Source organism: Colias philodice, chromosome 29 (genome assembly GCF_061535455.1).
Source record: "Colias philodice isolate Cphi_HAF_F1 chromosome 29, ilColPhil1 Martin Lab GWU primary, whole genome shotgun sequence".
NCBI lineage: Eukaryota > Metazoa > Arthropoda > Insecta > Lepidoptera > Pieridae > Colias > Colias philodice.
The window spans coordinates 6,214,903-6,240,955 of record NC_143114.1 but is presented as its reverse complement, the minus strand read 5'-3'; the positions used below and the strand labels follow the sequence as shown (position 1 = coordinate 6,240,955).

Sequence of the window (26,053 nt, the reverse complement as noted above, 5' to 3'; positions counted from 1 at the left end):
TCGGTAATCTTTAAAAAAAAATATTGTTTGTAAAAACATTTTACATATACAGTAATTTAAAAAAAATCTGTTTATAGTTAATGTATATTTCTATTGGATAAAAATCTTAATGAGTTTAAATATATTTTCTTCAAATTTTCATGCTTTCATATAAGTCGATTATCCGAACATAAATTTGTCAAACCAGCACCGAAATATGACAGAGCGAAAATTTTGACAATTTGCTTTGTAATCATGGCGTCGGAACGTTATAGTTTTTCGTTAACAACATTTAGGTAAATTTATTTATTTACGCTATTTCTTATAACAATTCATGCATATTTGAGTGCTTTATCAATTATTCTAATACCCCACAAAGTTAAATTTAGAATTCCCCCGCAATTACGGAAACAATGACAAACAAAACTTTGATTCGTGATGTCCTCTGTACAAATCTTTAAATTGCTCTCTATATTTCAGTCCATCTGGAAAATTGGTGCAAATTGAATATGCCTTAGCCGCTGTAGCAGCCGGCGGGACTTCCGTCGGAATTAAAGGTAAAAACTTACAAAATCTATAGGTTATACGCTACATCTAAATCTTCGTAACTACCAATAAAATTTAAAGTGGCTTTGTTTTAAAAGTTTATTTATATCATTTCAGCATCAAATGGAGTGGTTATAGCTACAGAGAACAAACATAAAAGCATTCTGTATGATGAGCACAGTGTCAACAAAGTTGAGATGATCACTGGTCATATTGGTGAGTTTACTCATTATTTATCTTCAATAGTAATGCGTATAAATGTAGAACACAACTTTTATGCCAAATATAACATATATTTTGCCTCATGTTCCTTTGTTAATAAAACTTTCTCAGTTTAGCATCAGCCAAACATAATAGATTATAGAATAGGATGATTCCCACATAAACTAAATGAATACAATAAGTATCTAGAAACCATTAAAAGAGCAACTATGGAGTTTCTTGCCGGTTCATCTCCATAGATACTGCTTTCCGAATTGGTAGTAAATGTTAAAAATATGTAATGACGATTCGAAAGTGCTTCTAAAAGAAGTCTAATTGAATAAATAAATGTTTGAGTTTATCGTATTAAAATCTCAATATACATAGTTTTGTTAAGTGATATAGATTCTAAATTAATTTGATAAACATAATTTATTACATTCAATAAGTGTACAACTTGTTTTTCTGTCTTTAGTCACTTCATTTATAAATATTGTATGCTGTTAGAGCGGCCGTACACAGACCACTTCAAGCAGTTGAGACCGACAGCTTAATCCATCAGTCCCCGGAATCACAGACACAATAGATAATCTATTGTGTCGCGCCCCGATCGGGGCGCTCGGTGGTCAATGGGTTAAAGCTGCGATCGCATGGTGAACTACAGACATTCATTCATTGCCGTACACAATTGCTCATGCAGTCGCGACCACTTCAATTGCACAGTTTGTAGCGACAGTTCGAGCAGGCAACGACCTACCGCTCGAGCAGTCCTGTACGTTGCTCAGCCGTTAACTGCTTGAGCAATCCATGTACAGTCGGCCTTAAAATAAAAAAAATGGAAGGGAATTTCAAACTATTACTTTGGTCACCCGTTAATCATAATGACAAAATCTAATACAACCATTGTTAGTTTTTAACCACCTATTTCCCCAGGTATGGTCTACTCCGGGATGGGTCCAGACTATCGTCTGCTCGTGACGCAGGCTCGCAAGATGGCGCAGCAGTATTACCTGATGTACCATGAGCCGATACCTACCGCGCAATTAGTGCAGAGAGTCGCTACCGTCATGCAAGAGTATACGCAGTCTGGGTATGTTGGTATATAAGTATAATTAAAGTATCTATAAGCTTCATTTGTCTCATGATTAACATCATTGGTCTCCATCAAGTTTTGTGTGTTTACTATTTGATTTTTTTTTTATTGATTTACCCTATTTACATTGTTATATACAAACTTCTAAGAATTAATTGTTGTAGTTATTGTCATAATATGTAACCGTTTTATTTCGCATGTGGTGTTAGCCTTTAAGTAGTTATTACATTTATGCAAGTTATTTTGTAATCTTTTTTTTGTATGTTTGTACTGATGTAAATAACTGATGGCTGACCTTAAATCTTATATATAAAAATGAATCGCAAAATGTGTTGGTAAGCGCATAACTCGAGAACGGTTGAACCGATTTCGATAATTCTTTTTTTATTATATTCCTTGAAGTACGAGGATGGTTCTTATGTAGAGAAAACGTAAATATGTACCACGGGCGAAGCCGGGGTGGACCGCTAGTAAATAAATAAAATAAGTATACATATTCTAACTTGTATAAAGTGAAGTCCCGTGTCCCCTAGTGGGGTAAGGGGCAGATGGATTATACATCTGTTTCACTGATCGATTTTCTTTAGGGACAAGTAGGTGATCAGCCTTCTGTGTCCTACCAGACCAAGACATTTTTTTTTTTCTTTGCCTCCACCGGGAATCGAACCCAGGACCCCTCGGTGTTACGCTCACGCGTCAACCACTGTAACGAGGAGGCGGTCAAATTCTATCCTACAAATGTTATTACAAAGTTTTTGAGGACGGATGTATGTGTGTGTCACTCTTTCATGAAAAAACACATGTACTATAGTTGATTTTGCATGTGGGTGTAAGTTATTATAAATTGTGTATATAGCCATGGTGTGAACAGGGGTGGGTGGGTGGATTTTAAGCAAATAACAAGATTTTTTTCTATAATCAGTCCATTTCCAAATTTTTAAAACTGGATTCGGATCTATATATTACTAGTGGTCCGCCCCGGCTTCGCCCGTGGTACCTACATGCTTAAACTATCCTATCTTTCAAGTTGGATCGAACTGCACATGGTGTGCGAATTGTATTATAATCGGTTAAGTGGTTTAGGAGTCCATTGAGGACAAACATTGTGACACGAGATTTATATATACATATTAAGATTTACAGATGTAAAAGAAGAGTTATTTAAAAGTGTAAGAGGAGTTGTTTCCAGTCACCCTTGTTCACAATTATCTAGATTGACCGTATAAAAATTTATACATAGTATTGTATGCAACACCAAAGGCTATTTATGTATTTCAAGAACACCTTCATTTGAATGAAAAAGCCATTTTTGTATACTCAAACACATTTATTCAATTAGACTTTTTCTAGAAGCACTTTTGAAACGTTATTAACTACATATTTTAACATTTACCACTGATTCGGAAAGCAGTATCTATGGAGAAGAACCGGCAAGAAACTTCATAGTTGCTCTTTTGAATCATGTCAGTTTTACAATTGAATTATACAATATACATAATATGTAACATCATAATATATTATAATAATAATATGCCAAAGAACTGTCCTGTGGTTTTTACGCGACAACCCTCCATGGGTTTTTATCATCCATATATTCCTTAATACTGTAGTAGGCTCTCTGAACTAATACATTTTTTATATAAGTTTTAAATTTAGAACTACTAAACTCTTTAATATTATGAGGAATTCTGTTGTAAAAGCGTATACCTTGACCCATAAATGAATTTTTAACTTTAGCTAAACGGAAAAATGGCATTTCAATTTTATTTCTGTTCCTTGTGCCATAACAGTGTCTATCTCCTATAATAAATTGAATATTCCTACGTTTTAAAAGTATGTTATTATTTCAGTGGTGTCCGTCCCTTCGGAGTGTCGCTCCTAATCTGCGGGTGGGACGGAGACCGTCCCTATTTGTTCCAATGTGACCCGTCCGGGGCATACTTTGCGTGGAAAGCCACCGCTATGGGGAAAAACTTTAATAACGGGAAAACTTTCTTGGAGAAGAGGTTGGTTTTATTGTAGTAATGTGTTTATTTTTATAGCTTTAAATACACTTATTTGTTTAACTTTAAAGAAAAAGATAAAAATCAATTAAACAGTGATGTTTTTTTAGTTTTATTTTATACTAGCTGTGCCCTGCGGTTTTACCGGCAGTGCTCCGCTCTTGTTGGTCTTAGCGTTATGGTATATAGCATATAGCCTTCCTCGATAAATGGGCTATCTAACACCAAAATAATTTCGAAATCGGACCAGTAGTTCTTCAGATTAGCGCGTTCAAAGAAACAAACAAACTCTTCAGCTTTACAATAAGTCAGACTTCCTACTAATATTATAAACGCGAAAGTTTGTGAGGATGTGTGTGGGTGTTTGTTACTCTTTCACGACCTTGAAATTTTACTCTCAACGCGTCAAAAAGTTTCACTTCCAAATTCCAACACAAATATTAGCCAATATTTAATAAAATACCATTCAATTTCAGATACACAGAAGAGCTAGAATTAGATGACGCAGTGCACACAGCAATTTTAACTCTCAAAGAGGGTTTCGAGGGACAAATGACTGCGGACAATATTGAAGTGGGGATTTGTGATGCGAGTGGCTTTCGGAGACTGGAACCGGCTCATGTTAAAGATTATCTAGCTAATATTCCGTAATATGTATAATAAATTTGTGTTTTGGTTCCGTGTGTTTTATTTATTTTTATATATAGATTTTTATTTTTTTTTATTTATCTCTTTTATTTGATTAGAGTGATGTTATAATAGCCTAGCTGTGTCCCGCAGTGCTGCTCCTGTTGGTCTTGGCGAGATGATAATATATAGCATATAGCGTTCCTCGATAAATGGGCTATCTAACACCGAAAGAATTTTTAAATAGGACCAGTACGTAATAATTTCTAATAGTTTCTATCAAACAAACTCGTCAGCTTTGTGATATTAATTTATGCTAGTAGACTAGTATTATAAATTTAATAGGTAGTAATTTTGTGTTGGATCGTTTCTTAATTTCTTTCTTAAATTTTACATGCAAAAATGTTTTCTATAAATCTGAATGCGCCACGAAAGAAGTCTCATAGCCGCTGTCGGTGCCTAAAATGTTGCCAATTTTATTATTCAACTAATGTACTTTATAATATGTTGTACCTATTGTTAATTTTTTTTATCTTTTATCATAATATTATTATTGTTTACTAGAAAAAATCTTTCACTATCAATAGTTATCGAATAAGAAGGTATACGTATAATACGTAGATTATAAATCTATAAATTGATTTTAACTTCTTCAAGATGCTTATTTTTGAGGTTTTGATACAAAATCAGGTTGTTATAATTTTCGGTATTGATGAAACTCGCATTCTTTTCTTCACAATATGCCATTCATTTAATTTGTTTGCAGGAATAGGATATTTTTAATAATTTATTTAGCTCTATGAATTTCTATCAGCATAATTCTATTCCGCAACATCTGCGACCGTAATTATGACCTCTTATTTCCAGACAGTTTATGCCTTGAATTGAAGTGAGTGGCAAAATAAAACTATGATCACATTTGGTTTTAATTTATAATTTAATTTTTATGAAAAACTAGCGGTACGCCCCGGCTTCGCCCGTGGTACATGTTTACGTTTTCTCTACATAAGAACCATCCTCGTACTTCCAGGAATATAATAAAAAAAGAATTATCGAAATCGGTTCAGCCGTTCTCGAGTTTTGCGCTTACCAACACATTTTGCGATTCATTTTTATTTAAAAGATTGTTAAAGCGGTGCCTACCTGTAATTTAGATACGTAAATACTAATGTTTATTTTAAGTTAATTTTGAATTGTCTGAACAAAAAATTATGTATCTAGTTGGTAAGCCTTTTTTAAATAAATAAATCGCAATAGCCATCTATGGCGTAAACTGTTTGGAAATAAGTGGCTGCTGCTCGCGAGTTCTCTTCGTTTGAACTTGGCTTGAGACGCTGCCGCTTGTCTAGATTTATTGTGAAGATTTAATTTGATATTTTAGGTTGTATGGCATTCAAATGCTTTAGAATTTATTTATATAAATTTTTAAAGAATAGAAAAAAATCGATCACGTGACCTGAGTTGGTCAAGCATCCGCCCCAGATTGGCGTGAAAGGACGCGGGTTGGAGTCCCGCCTCGTGATCGAATTTTTTCTATTCTTTATAAATTTATATGTGGAAACTATTCCAGCCCCCCTAGACAAGTGGCTTTCTATTAGCGTAAAGTTCAATAGAATAGATAAACGAATGTATGAGACAGGGTAGCAACATTTTCAGCATGTGGGGCAATCGGGCCAATCGAAAATCCCGCATCATCAACATACTTCAAACCGTCTTTCTTTGTGTCTGCAGTACCTACTTATGCTTAGATTTTTAACAAAATTTCGTTACAGATTGGGTTTTTAATAGAGAGTGATTCAAGAGGAAGGTTTTAAGTAATTATAATTGATTAGGTTTAAAAGACAAAGCAGGCGAAGCCGCCTGCAGAAAGCTATTGCGTATTAAAACCAACAGGATATTAAAAAAACTTAGACAGGTGGAGACAGGGCCAATCAACTCTGTGTTTAATTTACGCGCTCGGTACAACCCTAAAGTTTTCGTTTGATGACGCAATCACGCGGCGTGCGCGGGAAACTCGCTTCTCGGTGCGTGTTCGTAGAGTACATTTCTTACTGCAGTCGAGTTGCGGCGCATTTTGTAGGTAAATATAGCGTAGGTATTTTAGCTTTTGTATGGGAGTGATGTATCTGTTACGAAGTAACTATTCTCTAATCTGTGAAAGGGCGAGCAGCTAGTTAACTACTAATATCATTGAACATCTGTCCGGTATAATATTTTTTCCGATTAAATTATATGAATCGATTACAAAAACTATATCAGTGTTATTCAGTGTTACTAAAAAACCGATAAAAACTTCTAATCAAATAAAATCACAGCCTATCTGTGTGATTTTGATAAGAGATAATCAATCGATTGTATCGCATTGAATTACGTAAAACTTTGCGTAATTTTTTCAAAACACCGATTAATAGGGATGCGTTGTTTTTAGGGTTCCGTGGATCAGATAAACAATGTAAGTATCACAAAACAATTTCTTGTGTCCTATGTTACAGGATGATTACAGGCATGGATTAGATAAAAAAGGTGTTACAGGGTATAGGAAAACGTATCAATCATTCATAACATTTTGTACGAAAAACCCATAAAACTTCCCGAAATCCTCGTTTGAATGCGGCGCCCCGCCCGCTTTCCCGCTCACCTCCCAAAATCTAACAAACTATCAAAATAAAATCTAACAAACATTTGTTTACTTTTTTTAAGTCACAGCTACTCATTTTTTGCAGACCGTACGTAAGCGTCAGTGTGACGTAATCGACGCGAGGTGCAAGCTTGGTCGAGTTGTAGGGTACTTATTTTGCAACTAACTAAATTCAAGTTGAGAAAATACGGGAAATCTGACCATATTCGTACTTAATTCGACTAATACTGACTCGTCTCAAAAATCCAGTGTGTAAATTATTAGTACCTATTATCACAGACTAATAATAATATACTACGTATACAACTATTATGTAACTATAGGTACCTATAGACTACTTATATTTTTTTTGTAGTCGAATTATCTACATCAATAGCGCAAATTACCTACTAGATACACAGAAGTAACTCAACAATAAACTGATAACAGACAGCTGCTACACTAGCATCAAGGTTTTTTTTTCTCTTTTTGGACCTTCTCCATGTCCACTCTCCACTCTCACTTAGACTAATGGATGTCACTTAGACTAATGGATGTTGATTTGTTGTTTAGATTTAAGTATAACTATTTTTTTCTCACTGTATAATAACACCTTTTATAGTTTAATTGTACGCATGTGGTGTTTACCTACTTAAATTGTGCACTTAGTTTTAAGATTATTTTTTTGTATATTTGCTTATTTGTGTAACAATTACTGGTAAACCTAAATAAATAAATAAATAAATAAATGTCCAAGGTCTCGGTCTGTCACTGTTCAAATTTCATCCATCACTTTAGTGGTGTGGTATGAAAGTGTAAAGGGTAACGGAACATTATTACGTTTGCATTAATTATAATATTGGTCGACTGGTCGTGCTCTCGAAAGAAATCAAAAATTATTACTTAGGTACTATTTATTTTATTTGAACTTCATAACTGAACCCTTCTCTTTCAAATGCCCGACACACACTTGCCCGTATTATTAAAAATTAAATTAAATGGGAAAACACGTAAGTACACGTCCGCTGATCGTAATCAATCGATACACGTCAGTAAATTAGTAGTCCAATAAGTATAGGTAGGTAGTTAGCAGTATTATTAGTGATGCTATCTACAAGAAAAAAAAATACACGTCTCTCTTTACCAATAAAAAAAAGAGGTTCTCAATTCGTCGGAATCTTTTTTAAAGTGAAACTTCTAAGCGCGTTGAGAGAAAAATTTAAAGGTCGCGTCATGGCATTAATACCGCGACCATTATGTCATGAAGTAAGGCGGTAAAAAATTTGACTATATCTATTTATTCTTGCCAAAGAAGTTTCACTTCTGACACGTGTGCTCGGCACACACGCCCTTTTTTATGTATGTTCCCCGATTTCTCTAAGACGCCTGCACCGATTTCGAAAATTCTTGTTTTAATTGAAAGAGTTTGAGAGAAATATACCTCCCAGGTCACGGAATCTTGGAAAAATCTAGGTATTCATTTATTTATTTCTTGTCTAGGTGGTTCTAACCACTTGAAGGTTGTTTATAGATTTTTGTTAAAACAGAAATATTCATAATCTGATAACCTACGTACGTAAGTATAATTAACCTACGTAAATAGATTATAGAATCGCTACATACTGCTAGCGAAATATAAAATTATCTTTCGCGCCAACTTTTCAATGTTATTGCGATTTTTGTATAAAAATATAATATACAATAAGAAGCTTTCATTCAATAATAATTAATTGAATTACTGGATTAAAAACACACACGCAAACTCCCAAAAGCAAAAACACAATACACACTTATAAAATATCAGCTTTTAAAACTTGGGATTTTGCATATTTGTCTCCAGATAAACTATGTTTTAAATTCAAATCCAACACGTGACATTGCATTTAATCAGTTTACATAATTTAACCTACAAACGTTATCGTTTATTATCTCTAATCTTAAATGAAGATTATTTTAACGACAACTTTAAAAAACACTAGTGTTGTGTATGAACTTAACTGAATCGATTAATATAAAACATAACTCGATAGTTATAACACAGTGTAAGTTATATTGTTTCGTGGTTATAACTCTTCAAATTAGAATCAACTTAGAAAAGCACATAAGAGTCTAATAAGAAAATTTACCTTCTCGCAATTTTTTTATTATTGATATTTTTCATATAACACGCATAATATGAAAATACACCATTAATCGTTAATAATTATCGATTACATCACTATGGTCTATACGCAACAGATAATAAATAAATCGAAACATTCATTCGAGTTGCAACTCGATTCGGAATCAATGTGAATCGATAATCGATATTCCCGTCGGCCGCGGGCCGTCCCGTATTTTCGTTTCATTCGCGTAATCGCGTTCCGTGTGTCATGGCGACTGTGCGTGTGTTACGGACTAGTGGTTTAATACTTTTATTATTTTTAATAAACACGCTCGCCGTGTCGCCATGGATAACATCGGTGGACGTAGATAACGCATTGTGCGATGAGTTCAATTGTAATTATCGCATAAAAGTGTCTGGTGGTTTGCGTGAATGGTCTTTAACCTCCCGAGTTAAGAATCGTGGTGATGTGTGTTCCGATAATTTTATGGTTGAAAAGTCGAATGAGTTTGTCGATTTGACTGTACCTGTCTTCGATAAGTTGTATTTTTGTGTGGAGCGTGATGGTGTTCTGTATCATGAGGGCCCTGGATTATATTTGGTCGGCGGTGACGTCATCAGCCGCGTACTACCAGAGTGAGTTTTCATAACTTTTATTTGTGTTAACTTTTAGCGCGGTTTTACGAAATTCGATTGTTTCATGATCCCAAATTTGAGAGATGACTAAGAGCTAGATTTAACTTATTCGCAATGCAATTTCATTAAGTGATGATTCATATAATTACGAGGTTATTATCGTGGGTAGCTTGACATATTTATTTTTATAATTATTACATTTGGTAGTTACGCTAACCTTTTTTGGTATTTTGAATTTTCATTGGGAGGTAGGTGACTTTCAAATAATATTACAATAATACAATACTAATATTACAATAAGTTTATAAATAGAAAACTTGATAAACACGTATGATTCAATACCGTTGCTTAACTAAAAACAATGTTTGAAGTTTTTATCTCTGTGTATGTTCGTTAAATAAATCATATTTTATATCAACCTATTTAGACCAGTCTTTGTACTGTGCAAATTACGAACTTTCATGAATTTTTATCAAGACTTCTATTAGTTTATCACCTTTTTTTGAAAATACAATTAAACTGACTTAGAACCATCTCCTTTTTTTGAAGACGGTTAAAAGTTAATAACTGCGAACATTTCTACCAAGTGAATCTTGAAATTTTAATTTTTGATTGAATAGGTACCTATTAGTTACGTAACTGTAAAATATGAAGTAGGTAATATTACCTATATGTAGTGAAATGTGAATACAGAAAAAGTGCGTAGGTACTATAAGTATAAGGCCCTGCGCAGACGACAGACTATCCGTGACGCACTTTTTAGTCTGTGAAAATAGAACCTATGAAATTATATGCAGTAACGCACACGACGCGCAAAAAGTCCGGCGCACAAAAAATCCGTGTAATTCGGGCAGATCGCACCGCGCCGCGGCGCGCCGCTCCGCTCAAAAAGTGTGTGAAAAGAATTGGTGTGCGTCAGGATTGCTCCGCCAAGTTATCAAATCAGAAAATGGTTTCAGCCAAAAATTTGTCAATATTTGTCAAAATCGAAAGAAACAAACCCCGTATTTGTCAAAGCAGAAATAAAGAAGTTATAAGCGTTTTAAGTTGGCCGCGCAATCCTGACGTCAAGGACTGCGCGGCCACGGAGATCTCAGCAACTACTTGGGATAGAGAAATAATTCCTTTTGTCAACTCAAGTCTGTATTTGTCAAGATTTGATTAAACAAGTTTTTTATTTCGTCTTATTTAGTATTTTATTTAAGTTTTTGACTAACAGAACAGAATGCCCTTGAACTGTGCTGTCATAGCCAGTTTGACAAAGATTAAAAACAAATCGACATTATGGTCACTCTACTAGAACATTGTATGGGGTAACATAATTCTTGAGATTACTCGCGTCCCAAACAGTGTTGAGGGTAAAAGGATATGTCATTTTAATGGGGTTAATATAAGGATTATATGGACGTCTACAGCAAAATCCTAGCTACTATAGTTATTGAGATATCATGGTTTAAAGTAACGTCAGGACTGCGCGGCCACGAGTTTTGTGTTTTAAATTGATTTCGTCTGTTTAATTACACTTTAGTCGTATTTTAAAGCTTTTGTCAGTTTCGACAAATTAAGACCTTTCTCCTTTTAACTCCTATACTATATGAAGTCTTCAATTTTAATAAAAAAAATACTAAAAACAAAATAGCAAATCAAGGACTGCGCGGCCATGACTTTCAAGGCGAATATTTAATTATAAAATTGATATAGAGCTTTGATTCATTTTTCGACAAATCTTGACAAATACAGACTTGAGTTGACAAAAGGAATTATTTCTCTATCCCAAGTAGTTGCTGAGATCTCCGTGGCCGCGCAGTCCTTGACGTCAGGATTGCGCGGCCAACTTAAAACGCTTATAACTTCTTTATTTCTGCTTTGACAAATACGGGGTTTGTTTCTTTCGATTTTGACAAATATTGACAAATTTTTGGCTGAAACCATTTTCTGATTTGATAACTTGGCGGAGCAATCCTGACGCACACAAGAATTGAACGTTTGCTTCACCGCGCGCTAACGCAGACGGCGCACACTTTTCGGTGCATTTGCTAGGGGTGGACGTAACGCACGCGATCTATTATCATGGCTTTCCGAAAGTATAGGATGTACCCAAAATTCTCTATTTCTTTTTCTTTTTCTGTACTTCATGTACAAAATAATACTTCGCGATCTCTGCACGATTTCCATAGCGTCTAAGTCCCTACGGCTCTGCCGACAAAATGATCGAAGATGTGCGTCGTGTGCGTTGAGTCTGTGAAAAATCCGCGACCGACTTTTTGCGCGCCATGCAGACTTTTTGTGCGCCGCAGACTCGATCGCACAAAAAGTGTGCCGTCTGCGCAGGGCCTAACAGTAAATGGACGCTATGGTCCAGTGATTTTTAAATTAAGACCCGATTTCGAAGCGGTTTTGGTAGGTACTAAAAAAAGTTTTAAAGTTGGTAGGGCGGAGTACGCTGACCTACAGTTTTTTTTTTAATTGCAAGACAACTGTAATGCGTGAATTGAAATGCAACCCATGTTCTTAGTACCTACCTAAATTATTTTTAAAATGTGAAAGTTGGTACCTAGGTACGTATATACACCTATGTGAAGTTGGCAACTAACTGAATAAAAATGAGTGTTTCTCAATTCTATTCGATTGTACTAGGTTTGTACCGGATTGTACCGCTATTTATTTCGTTTGTACCCCAAAGGGGTGGGGAGAAACATAGGGTCGTAGTTATATGGCAACTAACTGAATAAAAATGAGTGTTTCTCAATTCTATTCGATTGTACTAGGTTTGTACCGGATTGTACCGCTTTTTATTTCGTTTGTACCCCAAAGAGGTGGGGAGAAACATAGGGTCGTAGTTATATAGTTCGCTGCTAACTGAATAAAAATGAGTGTTTCTCAATTCTATTCGATTGTACTAGGTTTGTACCGGATTGTACCGCTATTTATTTCGTTTGTACCCCAAAGGGGTGGGGAGAAACATAGGGTCGTAGTTATATGGCAACTAACTGAATAAAAATGAGTGTTTCTCAATTCTATTCGATTGTACTAGGTTTGTACCGGATTGTACCGCTTTTTATTTCGTTTGTACCCCAAAGAGGTGGGGAGAAACATAGGGTCGTAGTTATATAGTTCGCTGCTAACTGAATAAAAATGAGTGTTTCTCAATTCTATTCGATTGTACTAGGTTTGTACCAGAACGTACCGCTTTTTATTTCGTTTGTACCCCAAAGAGGTGGGGAGAAACATAGGGTCGTAGTTAAACTGAATAAAAATGAATGTTTCTCAATTCTATTCGATTGTACTACGTTTGTACCGGAATGTACCGCTTTTTATTTCGTTTGCACCCCAAAGAGGTGGGGAGAAACATAGGGTCGTAGTTATATAGTTCGCTGCTAACTGAATAAAAATGAGTGTTTCTCAATTCTATTCGATTGTACTAGGCTTGTACCGGATTGTACCGCTTTTTATTTCGTTTGTACCCCAAAGAGGTGGGGAGAAACATAGGGTCGTAGTTATATAGTTCGCTGCTAACTGAATAAAAATGAGTGTTTCTCAATTCTATTCGATTGTACTAGGTTTGTACCAGAACGTACCGCTTTTTATTTCGTTTGTACCCCAAAGAGGTGGGGAGAAACATAGGGTCGTAGTTATATAGCTCGCTGCTAACTGAATAAAAATGAGTGTTTCTCAATTCTATTCGATTGTACAAGGTTTGTACCAGAACGTACCGCTTTTTATTTCGTTTGTACCCCAAAGAGGTGGGGAGAAACATAGGGTCGCAGTTAAACTGAATAAAAATGAATGTTTCTCAATTTTATTCGATTGTACTAGGTTTGTACCGGATTGTACCGCTTTTTGTTTCGTTTGTACCCCAAAGAGGTGGGGAGAAACATAGGGTCGTAGTTATATAGTTCGCTGCTAACTGAATAAAAATGAGTGTTTCTCAATTCTATTCGATTGAACTAGGTTTGTACCAGAACGTACCGCTTTTATTTCGTTTGTACCCCAAAGAGGTGGGGAGAAACATAGGGTCGTAGTTAAACCGAATAAAAATGAATGTTTCTCAATTCTATTCGATTGTAATAAGGTATTGTATTGTATTGTATTATAAGGTTTGTACCGGATTGTACCGCTTTTTATTTCGTTTGTACCCCAAAGAGGTGGGGGGAAACATAGGATCGTAGTTATATAGTTTGCTGCTGACCTAGAAATACAGCATTTTTTTAATGCTAACTCAAAGCATTTCGTTTGTACCGGATTGTACCGTTATCAGAACCGAAAAAAATATATTAAAAAACTAATATTCGCGTTTATATAAATATACTAAAGAAAATTCGACTAACTGAATAAAAATGAGTGTTTCTCAATTCTATTCGATTGTACTAGGTTTGTACCAGAATGTACCGCTTTTTATTTCGACGACCTACTGAAGAGTACAAACGAGTACCGACGATGCGAAGCAAGCTCACAGTTGTAATCTTGTGGAATTGCGAAAGTTTCCCAAGAATACATTCGCAATCGGTGATTTTCTCTGTTGGAAGAAGGGTTTGGGGTACAAACGAAATAAAAAGCGGTACGTTCTGGTACAAACCTAGTACAATCGAATAGAATTGAGAAACACTCATTTTTATTCAGTTAGCAGCGAACTATATAACTACGACCCTATGTTTCTCCCCACCTCTTTGGGGTACAAACGAAATAAAAAGCGGTACGTTCTGGTACAAACCTAGTACAATCGAATAGAATTGAGAAACACTCATTTTTATTCAGTTAGCAGCGAACTATATAACTACGACCCTATGTTTCTCCCCACCTCTTTGGGGTACAAACGAAATAAAAAGCGGTACAATCCGGTACAAACCTAGTACAATCGAATAGAATTGAGAAACACTCATTTTTATTCAGTTAGCAGCGAACTATATAACTACGACCCTATGTTTCTCCCCACCTCTTTGGGGTACAAACGAAATAAAAAGCGGTACAATCCGGTACAAACCTAGTACAATCGAATAGAATTGAGAAACACTCATTTTTATTCAGTTAGTTGCCATATAACTACGACCCTATGTTTCTCCCCACCCCTTTGGGGTACAAACGAAATAAATAGCGGTACAATCTGGTACAAACCTAGTACAATCGAATAGAATTGAGAAACACTCATTTTTATTCAGTTAGTTGCCATATAACTACGACCCTATGTTTCTCCCCACCCCTTTGGGGTACAAACGAAATAAATAGCGGTACAATCCGGTACAAACCTAGTACAATCGAATAGAATTGAGAAACACTCATTTTTATTCAGTTAGTTGCCATATAACTACGACCCTATGTTTCTCCCCACCCCTTTGGGGTACAAACGAAATAAATAGCGGTACAATCCGGTACAAACCTAGTACAATCGAATAGAATTGAGAAACACTCATTTTTATTCAGTTAGTTGCCATATAACTTCGACCCTATGTTTCTCCCCCCCTTTTGGGGTACAAACGAAATAAATAGCGGTACAATCCGGTACAAACCTAGTACAATCGAATAGAATTGAGAAACACTCATTTTTATTCAGTTAGCAGCGAACTATATAACTACGACCCTATGTTTCTCCCCACCTCTTTGGGGTACAAACGAAATAAAAAGCGGTACAATCCGGTACAAACCTAGTACAATCGAATAGAATTGAGAAACACTCATTTTTATTCAGTTAGTTGCCATATAACTACGACCCTATGTTTCTTCCCACCCCTTTGGGGTACAAACGAAATAAATAGCGGTACAATCCGGTACAAACCTAGTACAATCGAATAGAATTGAGAAACACTCATTTTTATTCAGTTAGTTGCCAACTTCACATAGGTCGTATATACACGTATATATACCTAGCTACAAGGATATGAGTATCCTAGTCTAGGTTGCCTATGAACCCTAAACGCATTATACCTACCTACCTAATCCATACTATCCATACTAATATTATAAATGCGAAAGTAACTCTGTCTGTCTGTCTGTCTGTTACTCAATCACGCCTAAACTACTGAACCAATTTGCATGAAATTTGGTATAGAGATATTTTGATACCCGAGAAAGGACATAGGATAGGTTTTATCCCGGAAATCCTACGGGAACGGGTTTTTCTTTGAAAACGCGGGCGAAGCCGCGGGCGGAAAGCTAGTTAGTTATAGTCCATCGAAACTATTACCTACCTATCTACTTCAATTGAAGTTTTTAAAACCAATTTGCGGCGGCGGAAATATACTCATTTGACCGATTTTCATATAAGTAAGCCTTAGATTTAATGATCTAAGTCCTAAAAACTTAGCTAATAATAACATAACCTGTCTAATTTATCGTTCAAACAAAAAAAAATCCAAATCGGTTCATCCGTTCGAGAGGTACGATCCCTCAGACAGACACACACACAAACTTATTAAATACCTACACTGTCGTTTATGCATCGGCAGTTAAATAAAATTGAAAATTGGTAAAGTGCGAGTCGGTCTCGCGACACTGGGTTCCGTTTACCTACGTACGTTATAGAATAACTGCAAGAAAATGTGTCATCCATTTTGAATTTATGATCGTGATTTTTTATTACTTGTTGTTATAGGTATATATCGGTTTCAAAAGTACGCAATCTCTGATAATTTCAAATGTTTTTATCACAGTTCATCAGATACATCCTGATAACTGACGTGTGTCCGTCAGTTATCAGGCTGTATCTGATGAACACACACACACGTCACAGTAATATGTTCCCGTATTTACTATTAAGGGTAGGGTTCCTGAAACATTATATAATATATTGTACAGTAATAAATAATAATGTATAAAAATTTATTAGTATAAAAAAACCTCATGTCGCATTGCGGCGCAAATAGGACATTCGGGTCCCGTTTTACCCTTTCCGTACGGAACCCTAAAAAACGTTGCGCTAAAAATCTTCCATTTTCTTTTCAACATTTTGTTGAAACCAGTATAACTTTTTAATTAAATACACCTCTCAATTACGCTAAAATTTATCAAATACACTCTACTCATACCTACACATACATACACTCGAAGAACCATACCCCTCTTTTATCAGTCAGTTAAATCGTTTCTCAGACTGTAACCAACTCGATCCCTGGAATGCGAACAGACACTAATTACAACTGTTACTGATAAACATTCTTATTTATATACTTGCTGTGTGACCCGGTTTCGCTCGCGTAGACGCTTGTTTTGTATTTGAATACTCGTAAGTATATTAGTTTCGCCTGTATGTACTTTGTTATCCGTATGTCTGTCTGTCAGTCAAGACAGGTCTTCTTCAGGAATGCGTGGAGGTATGAAGTTGATATTAATACATATTGAATACTCGAAGTCCACGGTCCCTTGATGCTGTGAAAAAATCAAACTTATAAGCCAACGCAATCAAAAGATACAGCCGTTTGTGTTGCATTTTTTCGAGAATTTCGACATTCGTAAGGGAATCAAATTCCTGCAGAGTACTTCCCGTGAACACAGGAGTCTTGAAATTTGGTCAAAAGCAACGCCTTATCGCACAGAAAAAGGAATAATTGCTAAAAACATAAATTTGGTTACAACATAATAAAAAATAACGGTTTGTTTGGAGCTCTCGGTGCGTGAGTGCGACTTGCACTTGGCCGGTTTTACTTTTTTCATCGCCGAATAAACATTATTTCATTCGTATCGTCTAAATAAAAATGTTTCTTTCCTCATAAATTACATTCATATCGGTGAAGCCGTTATGACGTGATTGACATATGCAAATAAAGATTGATTTCGCGTTATTTATTTTTAAAATTCATTAGTTGACGTAAAGTTGTAGTTATTTTTAACTGTTGTTAATTAAATATATTAATATAATTAAATTATGACCGGTTCTAGTAAGCCGTAATCGTATGTTACGACTTAAATGATCTGTTTATATATTAATGTTATATGTATATTAATAGTTATGTAAACATTATAATAAAAAAGCTATTCTGGGGCCGTATTTTTTTTAAAGGCACCCTCCATCACAGGGTGTTCGCGCCACCTCTGGAATATTGTCCAGACATTATTTACATTTTTTATTTACGGGGCCGTATTATGACCTCTTATTTCCAGACAGTTTACGCCGTAAATTGAACTGACTGGCAAATTCATATTATGATCGCAACAACCAGCCAAATAATGTCACTGTTAATAATTAGTTTGCACCAAATAGGTACATAATACATATACTCTGACACTACTTCACAGAAGGTAGGTAAAATATTTTTGTTAATACTCTTGTTAAACTGAACAGAGGGCCAGACAAAGTAACAATTAAAAAACGATAACGAAGTTAGAAAAGGAAAAATGTATGAGATTGACATTAGATAGACCACGTGATCTAACGCGGCGTATGTCAATCCCATACATTTTTGCCTTGTCTACGGGCCCAGAGACGGAAAAACTTCGTTTATACATAAATATGTAATTATAAGTTATAACATAAGTCATACATGATAATATTATAATTTGGAAAATCCAAAAGTGCACGCCTCATATATTTAATAAATATTTATTAATTATTATTTTTGTTTATTTAATAACAATTAAACCACATCGAATCAGACCCTGAAAAATGAAAGGGTTCTATTCCTGAGCATACTCAAGCGTAAGAGAAAAAAAAAGACTCGATTAGTAAAGTATTTCGGTCGCTATCGTGTTAACAAGAAAAAGGATCCGCACATACAGACACACGGACGTCCAAGACAGAACTTTTTTAAACTGTTTTTTAACTAGTTTAAATAACAAAAATGACATCAAAAATATCATGAACGTTAAAAATAGTGTTTTTTCTTAATATGTGTGTGTATGTATTATCTTACAAGTGCAATGTATGATACATAAAGACATTTTAAGTTTGAAAAATCAGATGTTTTGCGCGAAGTGACAGTAGTACCCACCTCAACGCTTCGCTTATGAGGCGTGCAATAGATATAAACTGTAAAAGTTTTATTATACTCAAAGTGGAATCCCCGTAGTTTTCCATGCGTCATAATTTCAACTATGAATATAAATGAGTTTGCTTTGAGGAAAGTTAACAAGAATAACACTTATTTTGCATTAAAATTCTCAACGAATTTTTACCAGACTCCGAAATGTTTTTCGAGTAACAGACAATTATAGCATTCCTTGATTTTTAGGGTGCCGTACCGAACCGGTAAAACGGGACCCTATTACTGGGACTTCGATGTCTGTCTGTCTGTCTCCAGGCTGTATTTCATAAACCGTGATAGATATAGAAAGCTGAAATTTTCACAAATAATGTATTTCCGTTGCCGCTATATTACAACAAATACTAAAAATTAAAAAAATAATAAATACATATATTATATTAAGGGGGGGTCCCCATGGTACGGAACCCTTCGTGCGCGAGTCCGACTTGCACTTGACCGGTTTATTGAAGAAAGTAGCCTTGATGCGTCGAATGCTAGCAGATATTCGTCATATTTTTTTATAATTTCAAATGTAAATGATAATTTTGCTATAGGGCTTCACCCGCAAATCCCATCAAAACCAGTTGCGTAATTTTAAAGATCTAAACATACAGACGCACAGACGGCGGAAAGCGAAAATTTATATAAATACCTAGTGATTATAAACAGGGACAAGAGCTTAATTACTCCATTGAAAAGTTACATTTGGGGTTGCATTTTTTAGAGGACGGCGCAATTTTATTTTTTTGATGTATAGGGGGGGTCAGTATGAAGCTATCACCAAGTTTGTGGGGTCGCCACCCTTGTCCCACGGCCGCCATCTTGAAAATAGCGGTTGATATGTTTTTTACGATATATCTCTTAAACTATTTATTTGATGAAAAACATTGAGTAACATTATTTGTTGCAAATTAAATTCTCTACAACTTTGGGCCAGTAACTTTTTGTCGTAGAACTATAAATAAAAAAGTTATAAGCGAAAATGTTCAGAAATTAGAGATATTTATATTTTTCAATAAAACTTTTTTTTTTATAATTTTACGAAGAAATGATATCAGACCATTTTTGTAGATTGTTTTTCGAGGAACAACTTTTATATACAACATTTTGTCATTAAGTAAAAGAAGTGAGTACTAATTTTCAGTACTCTGATCTATACAGTATACTTATATTATGTGTGTAAATAATAATTTGTCATCAGTAATTGTTTTTTTTTTGTTATTAAGTATAATAATTTTAATAATTAATTTTGGAATATCATTAATAATTAATTATTGAATCTTTTCCCCACCACCCAGGAGATAGAGTCTGGAAGCGCGTTTTTTTTACGTCGAAAAGCAGGGCTGAAATGTTCTGCAGTGTGCTTCCATTGTTGTGGAGTCTGGGAAAAGAGCCAATAGCCAATATATTATGTATAGCTACTACTGAAAAATAGTACTCACTTCTGAGCGCTGTAAAACCTTAACTATTGACGTAATGAAAAAATGTTGTAGGTAAAAGTTGTTCCTCGAAAAACAATCTACAAAAATGGTCTGATATCATTTCTTCGTAAAATTATAAAAAAAAGTTTTATTGAAAAATATAAACATCTCTAATTTCTGAACATTTTCGCTTAAGTATAACTTTTTTATTTATAGTTCTACGACAAAAAGTTACTGGACCAAAGTTGTAGAGAATTTAATTTGCAACAAATAATGTTAACAATATTTTTTTATCAAATAAATAGTATATGAGATATATCGTAAAAACCATTCCAACCGCTATTTTCAAGATGGCGGCCGTGGGACAAGGGTGGCGACCCCACAAACTTGGTTTTAGCTTCACACTGACCCCCCCTACATATCAAAAAAACAAAATTGCGTCCTCTAAAAAATGCAAGGTTAGGCCTAAAAAATGTAACATTTCAATGAACTAAATATGTATTACATATTTAGAATAGAATAGAATAGAATAAGAATTTATTCGCAGTAAAAATCAAACACATAAACAAAAAAAAATACACAAGAAAAATAACAGTTTACTACGAAAAGGCTATGGACTCAGCATATGGTGGAAGCAATGACTAAAAGGCCAGTGCTTTCACCGCTGTTTTTCAGCCATAGCCTGTTGTAGCCACAAATGTCACACGAGTTGATACAACAAAAATTTTGTTATTAAAATAAAAGTATACAAACTAACAGCATTTCTTATTTAAAAACAAACATGCAATACATTAGGAAAACAGGTAAAACAATAAAAAATAAACAACAAAAAAATGGAAAATGAAAGGAATGCAGGATAATGTTTTATTCCGTTTCTACCGGTGGGATACATCGATACATCTTATATTAATAATAATTAATCAACCACACAATTATATCTAATAGCCAGTTCATTCATACCCGGGTGAAATAATTACTACTGAAGTATTTAAATATGTAAAAACACAATATAAAAAATATATATATATTATAAAAATTACCCATTCATCAACTAATTCACTGGGCACTGCTCTTTTTGTTTTATTAATAAATAGCTTTTTAGTTTAGCTTTGAATGTACCAAGACACCTTGATTCGCGTATAGGAGGAGGCAGGTCGTTCCAGCATTTACTAGCCCGATATTTAAAACTACCTCTAAATGCAGCTGTTTTATACTTAGGTATTCGAAAAACACAAGAGAAAGGCCTTGATTTGCAGAGCTTTTGGCTTCGTGACCAAGTTAATTTCTCATAGAGGTAAGGCGGTGAATGGTTATTGACAACACCATGCAAAAGACTACAAAGATGGAGCTGTCTACATGCTGACATCTTTAGTATTCCTGCTTTATTTAAGAAAGGCGTAACATGCGTGCGAGGTGGGATCTGGAAACAGTAGCGCGCACAGGCATTCTGAATCCTTTGAATGAGACGCTTACTTCTTGCCAGACAACAGCCATCATAAACAACATCGCAGTAATTAAGCTTTGATAGCACGAGTGAGTTACAAAGCTGAATACGCAACGGCTCGTTTATGTAATTTCTGATCTTATATATAATTTTTAGACGGTAGAAACAGTTACGTGCTACTTCAGCTATGTGGTCTTCAAAGTTTAGTGACGAGTCCATTAATAAGCCGAGGTTTCTTGCTATCTGAACTTGCTCTAATTGTTCACCATTAACTTCAACCTTAAGACTCATTTCATTTATCCTATCTACCTGCTTTGGAGAACCAAGAACTAAGAATTTAGATTTAGATGGATTGAGAACAAGTTTATTTCTTTTCGACCAATCGCTTATATTAATAAGATCGTTGTTTAATTTGTCTACAACAGATAAAGAGGAAGATGGTGGAAAGCTTACATATAATTGTAAGTCATCTGCGTATATGTGATACGAACAATATTTAATAGCGGCGGTAATGTCGGTACAATAAATGATGAATAAAATCGGACCCAATATAGAGCCTTGTGGCACGCCCCTTTCCACAGGTTTCAATGAAGAAAAAATATAACCGTGAGCAGCATTTACACGAACCATTTGATATCTATCCATTAAGTAACTTCTGAAAAATTTTATTGAATCTTTTTGAAACCCGTAGAAATGGAGCTTCGAGAGAAGAAGCGAAATATCGATGCAGTCAAAGGCTCTAGAAAAATCGAGGAGGGTTAATATTGTTCCCTTGCCTTCATCGCGTCCTGTGAGAATATTATCAACAACATCTAAAAGCGCTGTTGTGGTACTTTTCCTCTTTCGAAAGCCCGACTGAAAGGATGGAAGAATATTGTTTGTTTCGAGATATCGAGTAAGTTGTTCACATACTACACGCTCCACCACCTTAGAGAGACACGGTAATATGCTAATAGGTCGCAAGTCAGTTAATACAGTGGGATTACTATTTTTGGGTACTGGCTGAATGATAGAGGTTTTCCAGCAGGTTGGAAATGTACTACTGGTAAGTATTTTGTTGGTTAAAGATGTTATTACAGAGAGAGTTCTTGGTAAAGTAAGCAACAACATATCTATGGATATATCATCACATCCTCTAGCCTTTGTTTTAATGTGGAGCAGATATTTAGAAACAACTGTTTCATTCACAGTGCTAAGCTCAAACTTTGCTGGCCCATAGAGGTTATTTTCGAAAAATATTTTTTCATTAGAGTTATCAAAATTTGAACAAGGCAGTTTCAGGAAATGGTCATTAATGATTTCAGGGTCAGACAAACAATCGGGAAGGTCCAGCTCAGGTAAATTATTAGGCATTATTGACATTTTTAAACTCTTCCACATTTTTTTTGGATCGTTAATATTGTTATTTATGTTGTTATCAAAGTATGCCCTTTTTTCGTAAAATAATGCAGAATTTACCAAATGTTTCATATCTTTGTACTGGGTCTTATCAATATCCGATTTACTTATTTTATACTTATAAAATGCTTGGTCTCTAAGTTGCATCATGAGCTTGACATTATCCGTTAGCCATGGTGTAATTACATTTTTTACGCGCGAGGTTTTATATGGTGCATGATGTTCAAAAAGACCGATTATGTATTGATTAAAAGTAGAAACCATAGCGTTTATGTCGCCTAGGGCTAATATCTCTTCCCAGGGTATCAAATCTAAATGTTTATTAAATTCAACCATGTCTATTTCCTTTAAACGTCTATATGTTACGAAACGTGGAGGCGGTTTCTCTATTTTAACATTAAATTCAGCAACAACAAATGCATGAGCGCTCAGGTCCGGAATATGGTTAATTTTTATGTCTTTTATTGTGGCGTCAGTACAAATCAAGTCCAAAGTAGTTTGCGAGGTTAAAGTAAAGTGCGTGGGGCCATCAACGTACTGATTCAAACTGGTTTGCTTTAAAAAAATGTCAAGATTCCTGTAATCTGATGTACTCCTGTTACTATAATCAATATTAAAGTCACCCAGTAATATGACAGTATTTCGACACATAACTTTGAGTTTGAGTATAGTTCGGCCAGTTACACACGCTGACCAATTAAAATTAAATTGGGGTTAATTTATTCAATTGTTAGAGACGCCCAGTCGCAAACAATACAAGATGAAAAAATATTTGGAGTAGTCACCAAATCTTTATTCATAAAATATACTAGCTGTGCCCCACGGTTTTACACGTATTGCTCCGCTCCTGCTGGTCTAAGCGTGATGATATGTAGCCTATAGCCTTCCTCGATAAATAGGCTATGTAATACCGAAATTTCAAATTGGATCAGTAGTTCCTGAGATTAGCGCGTTCAAACAAACAAACTTTTCAGCATTATAATATGTATTAGTATAGATTTCTTCCTATACCAATCAATCTCGATTATTATTTGCACCTAATAAAGATTATGTTACACCCAATAGCGTTGAGCCAAGTAGTTCGTTAAGTAATAAATATATTTTTAAACCCTTGTAATACATGCAAAGCCTATATAAATGACACCAATGACAAAACGAAATACGGAAAGAAAACTGTGTAAATCTATACAAATATTATAAAGCTGAAGTTTGTTTGTTTGAACGCGCCAGTCTCGGGAACTAAAGGTCCGATTTGAAAAGTTCTTTCAGTGTTAGATAGCCCAATTATCGAGGAAGGCTATAGGCTTATATATCATCACGCTAAGACCAATAGGAGCGGAGCAATGCGGGTAAAACGGGGGGGCGCAGCTTGTTAAATATGTTAGAATAAAAAATCCTAATAAATCACATCAATCATTTAAAAGATAAAAACACTGTAACAGTAAATAAATGGTTAAAATAAAGTAAACTATAATAATCATATAAAAACAAATAAAGTGAAGTGTTATAAAAATGCGACAAAAACTGAGCAAACAAATGATAACGTATCGTATTTTTTATTAAATTCTTTGGATATTTAATTAACACTTAACAGGGCAAAGGTAATGTATTTCTTTAAAAATGTAAAGACAATTAATTATTGTGGATAAAAAGGGATAGATAATTGTTATATTTAGGGCTATAAGTGATGGTTTTGGACGTTTTGGAGATTAAAGAATGAAAATTGATGATAGAGACATGTATTTGTGCAGGTATTATACTTTATTTGAGCAAAAATCTAAAAAGGGTACTTTGAACCACCCCTACACCCTTAGCTCACTCCCCACTCTAGAGGACTTTCGATATGATCATCTGGACATATAGACCGGGAGATACTGACACAAAATTTCGAGTCATTTGTAACAGGATGGCGGTTCTACAGGGGTTTTAGTACGCAATGATAAAAAGAAAAATGATGGTGTGATCGCTGGTATCGGTGGTTTAGTCGCGTGGGCGTTAGCCGAACTCGTCGGAAAAATAGCGAAAGTCAAACGATTTGTAACACAAAAATTTTAGTATTTACCGATAGCCCATAAAAAAGAAGTAGGCGGTAGTGTCATGCCATACTTTTCCGGTGTGACTTACAGCCCGCCATACCGACGCGAAAATGTTGATTTAAATAAAACAATTATTCAACCATTTGTACCAGGCTAACTTTTGCACAGGTAACCATCGTCGTGCAGCCATTTACGAAAATCGCCATGCCATACTTTTCGGACGATTCCAAATGGTCACCATACCGCCGAAAATCTGCAAAAAAAATTTATTTCGCCAAACTTTTTGTACCAGTATTGCATTTGGATTTTTGGAGAGTATTTGATAAAATGTGACCATTATTATATTTGCCATACTTCTAGTAGGGGGAAAAAGTGCTGTCATACTTGAAAAATTAATTTAGTATGAATTTATATAAGTGAAGATTTCCAACACCTAGATCTTTGAAATTTTGTATTTATATTCTTTGATCCTCAAACTTCCAGGAAAAATAAGTGCCATACTGTTACAAATCGTTTGACTTTCGCTATTTTCCGACGAGTTCGACTAACGCCCACGCGACTAAGCCGCCGGTACCAGCGTTCACACCATCATTTTTCTTTTTGTCATTGCGTACTAAGAACCCTGTAGAACCGCCATCCTGTTACAAATGACTCGAAATTTTGTGTCAGTATCTCCCGGTCTAATATCAAGGCAAGCATTTTCAAAACTACACGATTTATTTCCGCTAATTTTACTATTTTTCTCGGACTAATTTACCTATTAAATTATGAATTAATTAAGTATGTGTCGAAGTCAAATTGTGTAATATCGTCGAAGAATCAATAAGGTCGACGACATGGTGACATCTGCCCGCACTTGGCCAACGTGGTGGATTATGGCCTGTACCCTCATAGGCGGCCCATGTCCCAGCAGTGGGAACGTGCCGATGATGATATTATGATTTTTTAAGCAGGATTAAAATAAGAATTGTAATTACGCCTTTCCACTGATTTATCC

General features: G+C 35.1%; 2 protein-coding genes across 2 annotated transcripts in view; both read left to right on the top strand.

Annotated features, from left to right (window-relative positions):
* The first annotated feature begins 155 nt into the window (after positions 1-155).
* On the top strand, positions 156-4,501 carry Prosalpha2 (proteasome alpha2 subunit). Its single transcript, XM_089712557.1, has 6 exons — positions 156-275; positions 460-536; positions 643-741; positions 1,660-1,816; positions 3,670-3,825; positions 4,299-4,501. Exons 1-6 carry the CDS (start codon positions 235-237, stop codon positions 4,471-4,473), a joined length of 705 nt encoding a protein of 234 aa, XP_089568683.1. The 5' UTR covers positions 156-234; the 3' UTR covers positions 4,474-4,501.
* A 4,927-nt stretch (positions 4,502-9,428) lies between these two features.
* Positions 9,429-26,053, top strand: part of LOC149476034 (unextended protein-like) — a 48,595-nt gene continuing 31,970 nt past the window's right edge. The window contains exon 1 of the mRNA XM_089713016.1: positions 9,429-9,806. Coding sequence (XP_089569142.1) covers positions 9,439-9,806 — 368 coding nt within the window. The 5' untranslated portion in view covers positions 9,429-9,438. The remainder of the gene's footprint in view (positions 9,807-26,053) is intronic.

Coding starts and splice junctions, on each gene's coding strand:
- Prosalpha2 (XM_089712557.1), top strand. CDS start 235: ATGGCGTCGGAACGTTATAGTTTTTCGTTAACAACATTTAG. Junction 276..459: donor TTTTCGTTAACAACATTTAG/GTAAATTTATTT, acceptor TCTATATTTCAG/TCCATCTGGAAAATTGGTGC. Junction 537..642: donor GACTTCCGTCGGAATTAAAG/GTAAAAACTTAC, acceptor ATATCATTTCAG/CATCAAATGGAGTGGTTATA.